The sequence below is a fragment of the Zonotrichia leucophrys genome, chromosome 6, assembly GCF_028769735.1.
Source record: "Zonotrichia leucophrys gambelii isolate GWCS_2022_RI chromosome 6, RI_Zleu_2.0, whole genome shotgun sequence".
Taxonomy (NCBI): Eukaryota; Metazoa; Chordata; class Aves; order Passeriformes; family Passerellidae; genus Zonotrichia; species Zonotrichia leucophrys.
In genome coordinates this window covers 12033433-12046146 of record NC_088176.1, presented here as the reverse complement: position 1 = coordinate 12046146, position 12714 = coordinate 12033433, and the positions used below count along the sequence as shown (strand labels likewise).

The following is a 12714-nucleotide window of genomic DNA, read 5'->3' as shown; positions in this document are numbered from 1 at the left end:
TGGCCACACTATTGCTGATAGAAGCTTTATAAAGCATTTTACAGACCAGCTTGCCAGTCCAGATGGATCTTCTGATCTGCTCTAGCTATGGAGGGATTTAACAGAGTTTGCCTTGCAGCATGTGACTGGGAGAAGACTACAGACCAATGAGATTAAATGGCAGTACTGGAAAAAGTTAAGCAACAAAGTTTACTGAGAAACTTTTATTTCAGCATATGTTACATCCTTCCCTCCTGGGGCCCATGTCTGACTCTCCCCCTGGACTCATTGTGCACTCAGACATGTTAAGTCTGTCAAGAGATAAATGCCCAGAGACACAGTGATGCTCATCTTCCCTTCCTTCTGCATGATGCTGAGGAGCAGCTGAAGCCTTGACAAACCCAGGCTGCTTAGGGATGACTTCACACCCAAACTTCACCAAAGGCAGCTTTCCCCCCCTCAGTATCACACAGAACATTTGCATTCAGATTTTTCACTTCATTTCATTTTGCTCCATCTGCTCCTCCTGGCTCATTTCCTCTTGTCTGGTCAATACTTCAGAATAACTTGAATCATTTGTCAAATGAAGGACAGCGAGTCAGGCCCCAGGAGCAAGGCACACAAGGAGAGGCAGGCAGAAAACAGAGCTGGGGCACAAGGAGGAAGGACCCTGAGGTCCCCAGGGAGCAGGGGCAGAGCACAGCCCATGACATGCTACTGCCTGATGAGACTGGGGCTTGGTCACTATTTCTGCCCCAGCAATACAGCTCTGTCTGACACCACGTTTTCAGCTGTTTGACAACTGGTGACAAAGATGCATCCCCCCTCCTGGGGGGATTAAATTTTACATTAAATTTTCCCTGCTGTGATACACAGGCTTTGTAACTATGTGTGGCCAACTCCTGCTATGACCAGCTTGCTTTGAATGATATGTGGTAAATGTGCTATATCCCTGTCCACAGGCATAGCCCTGAGTCCCTGTCACGTGTCAAGAGCACTGACCTTTGCTCTCTGCCCACTGAGTCCCAACAGGACTCATCTGGTGCCCATTTATGCTCAATTTCAGGCTCCTTTTTTGCCCCACTGCTCCACAGCTCCTTGTCTCTGGTTAATGTGTTGTTATCACTTTGGATCAGCAGACCCAGAGTGGGGTGAGGGTAGGTGCTGACTCCAGGGAGCCCTCCTAGCCTGCCTGTCCTTGCTTTTCAGACCAGATATCATTTTCCAGGCATGTCATGGCTCACAACAAAGTCCTGGCAGCACCCAGCTGTCACGGGACAAAGGCTCAGACACATCATCATCTCCTGCATCCTTTTCCCTCTCCAACTGGAGTCAGTCACAATGTGGAGAGGCCCAAGCCGGCCCCATGGGGACACCAAGCTTGGGTTGAAGCCTAGACGCCAAGGCTCTGCTTTATCTCTGCCTCAGAACAGAGCACAGCAAAAAACAACTCTTGGGACACTGCAGTGACCCATTAAAATTAATGGGGTTAAATCATCCTGGTGTAAGTCACCAACTTCAAAAGATTTACACAAGGGATGAATCTGGGGCCATTATTTTTCTTCTTTGTGCCTTTCAGAAAGATGATCTGTTTTCCAGACTGCTGTGCTCAGCCAGTCTTTCTAACTAAATTAACTACCCTCTTGTCGGTCTCTTATTCCATGCTCTTGTCTACTGTCCAAGTAATTCCAACAACTGCTCACCTGCTCTGTTTTTCCCCGTGCAAAATGGCCCTCATATACTTCCAACTGGCCTAATTAATTTCCCTTTTCAGGGAAAAATTCAAAAAGACTTAGAAAAAGCAACCACCCCAAACAAAGTTTAATTAGAGAAACAGGGGAGCTGTATACCCTCCAGGCACATTTCTTCTCTACCCTTGGTTGGAATAGCAGGTAAAGGAGCAGGGAGAAGTGTAGCACCTCTACCTCCCTTAAAACTACAATGCACAAAACCTGCCACATATACTCTTCTGTAACAGGAAGCACTTTAGCTAAGGAGGTGCAGGGGACCACAAGACAGGCAGAGAAGCCTCACGTGTAACAGATACAAGCTCCCAGCTACTCTGTCCTCTGGAAGCCAGCCTTTATCCTGAGGAGGCTCGTTCACTGCCAGTGCAGATGGCCTTCAACTCTTTCAGCAAAGAGCTCAGTAACCTTAAAAAGCATAAATCAAAACTGTGTAAAATTGGCACATGATTTGATAGGAAGAAATTGCCTTTTGGGGACTGCTTTATGTCTGCCAAATTCACCCAGACGCAGAACCACATATGGATTTCTAACCTACGCAGGTTTCAGTGGTGATTACAGTAGTGATTGTGGTATGAACCATGCTAGACATATTATTTTGGGAGAGCTGATGCATTAGAAGTAGACAATGAAAAGCTCAGAGTGTATTTGGTCCGTGACTTAACCCACCTCCAGAATTCCCAGGTATTCAGCTCTGCGGATTTTGGCACAGGGAAAGTGGACTTGAAACTCAGCTCCTGAACTTGTTTCAAACTTTGCTGAAAGTCCGGAGGTGTTTGGATCTGGAATATTGACTAGTAGCTCCCAAAAGAGGCTGCTAATTTCTCAGGGTGAGGCAGCAGAGGATGGAAGGAACCAGTGTTATTTCACTTTGCTCTAAGCGCACTGCAGACATCTGTGCAGCCGCTAAACCACAGGCCTTGAAGGAACTACAGGAGAGTCTGACTGTAGAGTCAGGCACTGAGGAGCAGTGCCTGCCGGGCTGACACAGCCTGCTGGTACTCCTCAAACCCCTGCAAGAAATGCTGCCTGACAGCTGCTTTCCATCCCCCGTGCTTTGGCCCCACCGCGTCCCCGCCAGCGCCTCTTGCAGCCCTGCTCAGACATGTACCAACCACGGATCAAGATGAGTAACGGACTAAAAACAAAAATACGGGGCGATCAGGAGCTGCACAAAGCTGCCTGTAAATCAGCCGAAAGTGGCGTGTTTCCATAACAAACACTCCGTTATCGCTGCTGCGCTCCCACCGGGCAGCGTGCGGGGAAGGAGCCGCGCTCCATCTGCCGGCCGCGCCCGCAGCCGCCGGGACGCTGCTCCCTCCGCCGAGACCAGGCTCCACCAATCCCTTCTGGAGCATCTGGGCAGGCACCGCCCGTGAAATGAGACCAGCGCTGTCAGGATTTACACTGATAAAGAATAAAAGCGACAGCGCCGGTGTGAGAGGTGCTGGGCTGTGGCTGGGCAGGGATGAGGAGAAACTCTTCCCAGCTGGGACTGAGAAGTCACTGCTGCCACCTCTGTGAGACACAATCCATCACCATGCACAAGGCACCTTGGGTTCATGGGTGGGAAGCAGTCTGGGAACCAAGAGGTTTGTATTGCTGTACACCTTTGTTTCCCTTGCCCTGACAACCTTTCTCCAATATCCCTGGACATGCAGGGCTCCATAACAGCAAAAGCCATCTGCCTTCCAAAAGGTCTTCAGGTGAAATGTATTTGTCTCAATATGCTTGATGATGACACGGCAAAACTGTTGACACCTGAAAATACAAATGTGTACAGACACATGCAGCTGGCAACGATCTGGGATGGCACATGCCTGTACATATGCTCATGTATTGCATGTTTGTAAAATATGGATTTCCAAAGGACAGGCTCGGTGACATTTCCCAGCAGGACTTCAGGAAGAGAGAGCAGAATCACTGCGTTACCCATCAAGCCACAAGTGACCTCTGCTGGGGGTTGCCTTGAGAGCTAAAATAGAGCCTAAGCCACTAACAGAGAGACCAAGAAGCTCCCTTCAAGCAAATCTGCATCAAAGAGAGGATGTGAATTCAGGACTTCTCCATCCTTATCTCCCATTCATCCCATGAGTCCTGTCACACATAGCCCTATCCAACAAGGCTCCCACTAGGCAGAGACCCTGCCCACCCAACAGCAACAGCAGGCACAGGGCACCTCAAACCTGCATCAAACAGCCTCTTCCTGCTAATTACATTGTGCCAGCTAATGGGCTTTGAAAGCCTAATCCTGACTTATTTTTCCTACGTCACTTTTAATATAATGGGGACAAAACAGCTCACATCATTTTTTTTGAGGTATCAGGCAGTTTAATTTCTTGCTAATCTCCAAGCAGTCATAGCCCTTTTGATGTCTCATCCATATTTTAAAAGGATGTGGCAATCCTGACAGTGTAGAAATGTGCATGCAATTATGAATGCTAATACAATTAACAGAGAAAGACTCATACTTGGATCACAAACCCAGCTCTCTTTCAACTCAAGCTCTCCTTGGAGGCTTCCAAGTAAATGGGTCAGATAGCAGTACAAAACTCCAGATAAAGAAAACTAATGCTTAAGTGATAGAAAAGACCAACAAAATTCTTCAAAAAGCCCTGACTAGGCACTGTCAGAGAGATTAAAGACAGGAGCAGCTCCCTAGCTATCAGATGTCAGGGTCAAATTTCATGTAGGGTAACTCGTGGCGGAGTTACCCTGGGGATGGGAAGGATTTGCATCAGCGATGAACTGAACTGCAAGTGAGTCTCAGCCCTGTACTGAGCAGCTTCAGGATCAGTGCCTGCACCCCCTGCACAGCACACACACACACAGAGCAAGGGATGAAAAATGCATGATCAAGTTTATGGCAAAGCTCCTGCCAAGGATCAAAGCTGCCGCCCCCAGCAACACTCAGTGGCCCCAGCCAGCTTCACATGCTGCCTTCTTGAATTTTCTAACACGGGAAAGCACATCAAAAGCCTTGAAAGGGGAAAAGCACATCTCCAAGGAACACCACCTTCAGCAGATAGGCAGTATTGAGAATGAGAGGGATTTGTCAGCACTCTACAAACACCATGGGCACAAAACCAGTCAGTTTCCCAGAAAAGAAAAAACCTCACTTGTCCAAATCCAGCAACAATTAGCCCAGGGACATCCCATTTGAAGCTGGCACTGCCACAGCCAGGAATGCTCTGTGGTAAGGACACACCACTTGGTACAAATTTCATCAATTCAAGTCAGTGGACTGAGACTGGTGCCTCTTCTCAGAAGCTTTGAGGAAATTTCTCTTCCCAGAGCTGGGGGGCCACAAGCAGCCAGCTCACATCAGAGCCTTGTCAGCCCACAGCTCCGCAGGCTGGGTCACATCTCCCCTGCTGGGGGGTGTTCCCACTTTTCCCTCCCTTTCTAGGGCACTGGCTCACCTGTAGTGAGTGCAGAGTAAGGAGGCTTTGCTCAGGTGCAGCCTCTCCTGTGAGGAGACATCCTGTGGCCAAGGTAAGCTGCTGCCCCAAGAGCTCAGCTGGGAACTGCTCTGGGTGCTGCTGGGTGGTGGGAGGACATAGGAAGGGCAGAGACCCCAGCAGCTGGACATGGCTCTAAAACCAAGAGTGCTGCTGCTCAGTTTGTAATTTTTCAGTTCATAGTTTTTCAGCTCATAATTACAAATATATTTTCCTCTTAAGACCATTTTATAAACAGTTCTTAACTCTGCGGCTTACAAATTGCCCAACTCTGGGTCAGATTATTTGTTGCAATTGTTCAACATCAGAAGTTGCTTGATTAAATCAGGTTAGTGAGGTCCCAGGCCCCTTTCCCACTCCCCTAGTCATAGTCATTCTTTCCTTTACTCTATTGTTTAAATCTCTGCACAGCTCCTGCCCTTGCAGAGTCTTCCATTCCACCTGCAAATGAAGAGTAATTTTCCTTCAGAGCAGCATTTGGAGAGCTTTGATTGGAAATTTGCCCTTGTTCCATCATTTTTCAAAAGTTTTGTGTTCCAACCTGCTCCCTGCTTCAGGTTAAATGGAGCAACATGGAAAATGGTCTTACTGCAAGGCAGGAGCAGGGCCTGGCAGGGAACAGTTCAGCCTGGCTGACAAATTCCTGCAAGGACTGCATGTGTCTGCAGGTACCAGTGTGATGGATGGATGGATGGATGGATGGATGGATGGATGGATGGATGGATGGATGGATGGATGGATGGATGGATGGGAGGCACAGGAGAAGCAGAGGCAGCCCCTGCCATCTAGGGAAGAGCTGTGTTTGGGAAGCTGTGCAAAGCCCTGAGCTTTGCTAAGGAGCATCAGTGTGATGAGGCAGCAGTCCAAGGGAGCTGCAGCAGATGTGGGGTGGGGTTTAATCCTTCCTGGGTCAAGCAAGGAGGCCAAAACCTAGATTAATGTGCAGTGTGTCAGGCTGCACATGCAATGCCCTGGCAATACTATTTGGAAACAAACACCCAGATTAGGTGCTGACAACTCCCCTAACAGGATCACACAGGAAATCTGGCCAGAAGAGCTGTCACTGACTTTCACAGCCAAAAACACGAGCAAGCCAGTGACACCTTCCACACTGAAGCTGTGCCGAGCGTCCTGGCACAGCCAAAGCTGGGGATGAGAAAGGTTTTCCTTTCCAAGTTGGCTCTTTAGCTTAGTGGAGCAGGAGCAAGGAGAGCCTGGTGATCTGCACAGCTTCCCAGGCCTGCAGAGATGATTCAGTCTAGTACCAAGTATTAAGGAGACAATTAGATAATCTTCAATCTCTTCCATATGCTTACAAATGTCTGATCCAGGTGTGGTTCTGTAGTTGTTAGTATTGATATCCAAGACTGCAGGTCTGCTTCTTTCCCATTCCCTCATCAAGTCTTAGATGTAATGGTATTAAATACCAAAAGATCACTATCATACGACTGATGGAAAAAGATAGGGCTGTAACACCTAATAAGAAGCCAGGTGGAAAAGCTATTTCATATCTGTTCATAGCAATATGTCACAGCTTTCCCACTGCTGTCCAGAGGAATTTCTGCTCTCTGGGGCATGGGAGCCAAGAGAGAGTCAGCTTCACAGGTGAGCATGGCAAGGGGTGAGGCAGAACACGTCCCTGGAGAAAGCAGAACACACACACCACCACATCCAAAATCCAAGCAAACCAAATGCATTTTTTCCCAGCTCAGCTAGTGGTTTTTGCTGCAGAATAAATGCATGTAAAGCACCATCTCCCCACGATGTGGCAGTAGCTGCCTGTGGAGCCCGTGACTCAGACCCTTCCCAATTCCAACCCTTGCCATCAAGTGGAGCTGTTTATACTGCATGCTACAAGCTGTGCAACAAATACGGTTTTGCAAGAGGGTTGCAGAGTTCTGCAAAAAACACCAAATGCAAACCTTAAAAATTGTAAGTTATCATCAGACATAGGGATAGTGAATCATGGCTGTGGTAGAAGGACTGTACACATCACATACATACACATGCACATGAGAGCAAAATATTATTTCCTGCATCAAACAGCTCTTGACACAAAAAGGGCTTTTGGCTAAGTTTTGTGTGAAAACCTGCCAGAAATCCCTGCCCTCTGGGGCAATGTTGAACACAGAGCATTTTGTGGACAGGGGATAGATGTGCCTGTTGATGTCCCTGGCTGCCCTCCAGCTGAGGAAGCCCCTCTCCTGGCTTGCTGGGAAGGGAAGGACACTGGGCAGGTAAAACCCTGCCTGCCCTGCTGGGTTTGTTGTACCAGCTATTGCTGGTGAGAGATGTCAGTGGCCTCTCCCAGGTGAAGCTCTTTGTAAAACAGATGCCAGCAATGGGAGGGACGCACTAGACACCAACCCAATGTCACAGCAGTCTCAGTGTAGTCTGCAAGAATGAAGGACAGGACACACAGGAAGAGCTTGTGCAAGGTTGGGATAGGAAGCTTTTCCTCACTACTGGTGAGTCCTTCTGCTGACATAAAGGGTCCAATTCATCCCCTGACACCTGGTCTCCTTGAACACAGCTTTTACTGACGTGATCTTCATGCTGCTCTGCTCATGAGTCCTCCCTGCAGTGGCAGTCACAGGATCTCTCTCCCCACCCTGCTCCTGCAGAACATGTCAGCCCACCCACACCTCAGGCTGCTGACCTGGGCCCATGTGAGGCCCCCGCTGCTGGATCTGCTGGGACACCAAGGAGTGATGTCACCACTGACCAGAACAACTGTTGGATTGAGGGGACAATAAAAAAAGGCAACAGAAGAGACAAGGTGTTCATTAAGAGTGGGGGGGGGGGACAAGAGCAGCAGATGAGTCAAATCAGGTATCACAGCATTTATCTTCAAGCAATGTTAGAGTGTTAGTTCAATAAATGTTACAGACTTTAGATTCACGAGCCATTTTCAGCCAGCAAGGTTCAGCGGACCTATGGACAATCCACTGCTCCTTAGGCCTGGTAAGCAGTGACATGCAGGCAGCAACAGCACTCCCTTGCCCAGGTGTTGGTAGTCTCACACTGAGGTTGCTCCTACATGCTTTACCTGTGGCACCCTGCCCTGCTTTTAGAGCTAAGGAGGCTTTTGGGAATGCATCCCTAGATCAGCGACACAGGAGAGTGAAAGGACTGCTCTGCCTTCAGCAGAAACTTCCAGGCCAGCATAATTTTCTTTCCAGCTCCCATCTAACCTGCTCCTCAGGCAGAGGGGCCGAAGGGACACACACTGGGCTTACTCTCCCATCTCCTTCCACCTCACAGTGCACACATCAATGAGGATTGAACTGGGTTGAGACAAAATCTGAAAAGGGCTGGCCCTACATATTGGCCTCTGGTTTGTGGAGGAGAGCAGGTCCTGCCCAAAATGCTGCCACAAGCCAAAACCTGGCTGGTGTGCAGTGGCTGGAGCCCAGGCAGGACACAAAGCTGCTCTCTGTGGCACACACAGCCTGGCACTTCACTGGTGGGCACAAGTCAGCCTTCCCCACACAGTGCCTGGGCAGTGGGAGCTGCTCCATGCAAGGACCAGCTTTCCCCACACAGTGCCTGGGCAGTGGGAGCTGCTCCATGCAGCCACGCTCCCAGGCAGCCTGGTGCTCCCTCTGATATGGTTTAGATGGCATTTCCTCAGCACTGCCAAGCCATGAGCCCTGCTCCTTCTGGCACACAGGAGTACCTGCAGGCAGGGCTGTAGGGCTGTGTGCCGGGGTGAGGGAGGCTCCTGGGCTGGGGGTGAGCTGCAGGGTGGGGGGCTCAGGACACTGGGATGGGCTCCTCTCCAACTGCCCCCAGCAGGGCTGTTCTCCTGTGATAAGAACCATCCCTCAGCTCAGCTCTGCTGCAGGAAGTTTGTTCCTGTCACCCCATTTCCCACCTCCCACCCCTCTCCCGGCAGGTTGGGGAGGTCGCAGCCCTGGAATGTGCAGAGGAAGAAGGGACACAGGAGCAGGCTGTCTCTGCCACCCTCTCCCCAGTTGGCCCCCAGTGCCTGTGGCAGGACCCTGCAGCAATGTGCTTACAGAGAGAGGAAAGCCTCAGAGCAGCTCTGGGGGTTTGGTTGCCTTCTGAGCACAGGCCTGCAGCAGGCTGTTTGTGGACAAACAAGTCATCCCCTTTATAAATACTTTATTTATTCCATTCTGTTTCCTCACCCTTCTGCCAGAGAGTCTGTCCCTGGCACTGTGCTGGGCAGGACAAACAGCTGATTCAACATCCAGCAATAGACGGGAAGAGGTGGGAGCCCCAGAGCTGCCCGTGCTTGACACAGGACTCTGCTGGCAAAAATAACTTCCCTCCACTTTGGGAGCCCCTCTGCAAGCCCATCTCCCCACAAAGTGGATCCTCTGCATCCCCTGATGCTCACTCCTCTCCATGCTGAAGAGCAACAAATTAACATTTTCATCCTTTCTCATTTGGGTCACTGGGCTGAGTGAGAGGAGGCAGAATGTTTCTCAGCTCCCAGGTCAGCACTTTGCAATGCCTCTGTTTCTGTGAATGCTACACAGGCAAGTTCAACCCTTCTTCCAGGTCAAAGCAGCAGAACCCACCAGGTGCAGCAGCAGAAGCAGGATGCACAGTGGTGCAAAGCTGAGCAATGAACTGCCCCACCTCACACCTCCAAAAAATGCCTAGGGATTGATGTATCCCCAGGGTAACTCAGGGATATCAACAGCATCATCACACGCGGTGTCTGCCCAGCAATGTTACACAACCCCTGGGAGGCTGCTCGCTGTGCCAAACACCATCTCTGCCCTTGCAGCAAGAACCAAGAGTTTGTTGCAGGATCTTCCCCAAGGGCTGGACTTTGCTGGCAGCCTGTGGGGAGGTGGCTCCCTGCCTCTCTGTCCCTCATTGCAGTTTAAGGGAGGTCCTTGCAGCAGAGCACAGGGAGATCTCCAGGATCACAGAGGAGCTGTAGGCATGGAGGGATGGATGCTCTTTGCCATCTGTCTGAAGGAGCAATGCAGCCTTGACTCTTAGGCAGAGTCTGCAGGTGATTCCTCCCTTACAGTGACCCAGGTGACTTTTGCCCTGCTGTGCATCCACTGATTCCTTAAAGTCTTGTCCTGAGCCCCACTGGCAATCAGAGCAGACCTTGCCACAGGCAGCAGCAGCAGCACAGAGGAAATACATGGGAAGTCCGGTCCTTTCTATTAGTGTTTCAGAAAGGGGAGAATTGCTGCAAGAATCCTGTACTGAATCCAAGAAATTGCAACTCTGCTTCTTATTTCTACCTCTGCAACCTTAGATCAAGTGGCATTTAGAAACCAAGAGAACAGGGCTGAAGGTGCTTGCAACCTGCAAAGCTCAACCAAGAAACTCATCTCCAAATGCTGGCAATGGCTGCCCCAGCTCTAATGATCCCCTTGGAGGCTCTTCTGCCTCTCAGCTAAGCACAGTAATACTGCCTTACATTTATTCAGACCATATGTAATACACACAAGAGCCCATAAAAGCTTAAACAGCACAATAAACATTTGGAAAAGCACAGTGACCAGATTTATGGGTTTGGATACCTGCCATCATGACCCACCAGAATCAGATCCTTAAGTTTTTGTGTAAGTCCAAGACATACATGCAACACAAACACAAATGTGCTGTTATCCTTGGAAAAAAAGATAAACAGCCCCCAAAGCCCATCCCCAGCACTGGAACATGACGGCCTTTCACTGCATCTGATTGGACTTTGTTTAAATCAAAGCCATAAAGAAGGTCTTGGCGAGGAGAAATAAATGTAGCACAACAAAACTTCACCCCAGAGCACACTGTAAAACTGACAAAGAGGGAAAGACAAAAAGATTTAGACACTTAATTTCCACTGAAGGGGAGATGAGTCCTGCTGTAGAAAAAGAGCTGTGCTTTGCCAAATTCCAAGATACTTTTGTACAAAGTTTCCTCCACAGGGATGATGTGATACCTCCTGTGCCACCTACCAGTTTGGAGGAAGGAGGTGATGGCTCAGCAGAACAGAAAATGTGTGAAATGATGACAGATCCCTGGGTGTGCAAAACATTTTTACCCGAGGAATTGCAAAAACCTTGAGTTTTGAGTAAAAATTACTTTGGGAGAGTGGGAGAGCAAAGCACCAGCAGGATGTAGAAGTTTCTCTATTTACCAAGCTTAAGAACAGATGAAAGAGTTTCAGTTTCTTGGCTTCTTGGGCATTTTATGGCACTGGGGTTTTTTACCTCTTTTACATTTAATAACATCTATGGCTAAACACAGTATTTTGAGTACCTACACCCCCTTCCAGTTCACAGAGATATTTCACAAGCAGGATTCAGCACAGTCGTGAGCATCCAGTGCTCAAGGCAAAAACCAGGAGTCCTGGAGCCACGTTTTGTGCCCTCATCCAGGGCAGAACCCCATCCCCAGACTTAAAGCAAAAGGAAAGAGATAAAAGAACAACACAAGATACTGCTTTTGAGAAACCTGCCTCATTTGTTATGATAAAGGAGAGCATTACAGATTCGCTGGCAATACATGGAAGGAGTTGCCCACCTCCCACGCATAATTTCCCCCAAAATGTTTTTACAAGTCTAAGATGAGTTGCTACATAAAGTTATACAAAAGAAAGACTAAAACTTGATGACAGATTTACTCACATAAGGCTCAGGACGTGATGATGCCCTTGCTGTTAAAGGAGCAGCTCAGAAGCACTGCTCTGCTTTGCTCACTGACTGCAGAAAAAGGCTGTTTGTGTTTGTCTGCTGCTCTGGGAGGTGGGCTGTGACTGAGAACAAAAGCCACATGCAAGGGCACATTCTCTCACCCACTGGCACGGGCACACTCGGGGACAGCTTTGCTTGGGACAGGGTCTGTCTGCAGCACCACTGCCATGGGGCAGCTGGGCACAAATGTGGGTTCTTCTTCCCCATCACAGCAACAGCCCACCCTGCTCCCGGTGCTGTCCTGCCATATAAAGAAGCATGGACTGGTTGTTGTTGCTTCTGCACAGGTACCTGCTGTTTATCTCAGGGGAGGGACTTCAGATCAGGCAATTCACCACAGTTTGGGGAAGAAGACAACAGGGTGAGGTCAATCTTGAGCTAAAGATCCCCGTTCACAGGCTGACAAGCAGGGGGTGAGTGTGTGGTTTTTTTAGAGCCCTTTAGACTACTCTTCAGGATGCCCTTGAATTCTCTACTTCAACCACTTCGACCACTGGTTGAAGCAGAGAATTCAACGGCATCCTGAAGAGTAGTCCCCCTGAAACCTAGGGCAAAGAAGTTCAATGTTTCTTTAACACATTTTCCTCAAATATAGAATTTTGCAAAAATTGCCATGGACGCTGACCCGCTCCAGTAGATCCTGAAGTAACATATCAGCAAGTCAAACTGCTGGCATGCTACGAGCGTTTGCAGAGGCAAATGGCAGAAAGTATGCCAAGAGTCTCAACATGAGGCTAAAATCCAGACCTTCTGGCTCCTGTTCTGTCGTTGGTGACCTTTCAAAACCACTTTCATACTTTTGCTTCCCTGGTTCTAAAATAAAACCTGTATTTCACAGTCTAGCTGAGAGGGTTC

The 12714-nt window shown here is 49.1% G+C and overlaps 1 protein-coding gene across 5 annotated transcripts in view; it reads right to left on the bottom strand.

Moving 5' to 3' along the window:
* Positions 1-12714, bottom strand: part of SH3PXD2A (SH3 and PX domains 2A) — a 241674-nt gene that overhangs the window by 107713 nt on the left and 121247 nt on the right. The window contains exon 1 of one of the 5 annotated variants that reach the window (XM_064717421.1): positions 11794-11852. The exons of the other annotated variants lie outside the window; for them this stretch is intronic. Within the exon in view, the coding sequence (XP_064573491.1) occupies positions 11794-11795 (2 nt within the window). The 5' untranslated portion in view covers positions 11796-11852. Of the gene's footprint in view, positions 1-11793; positions 11853-12714 lie in introns of those variants that run through there. 5 annotated transcript variants of the gene reach the window in all.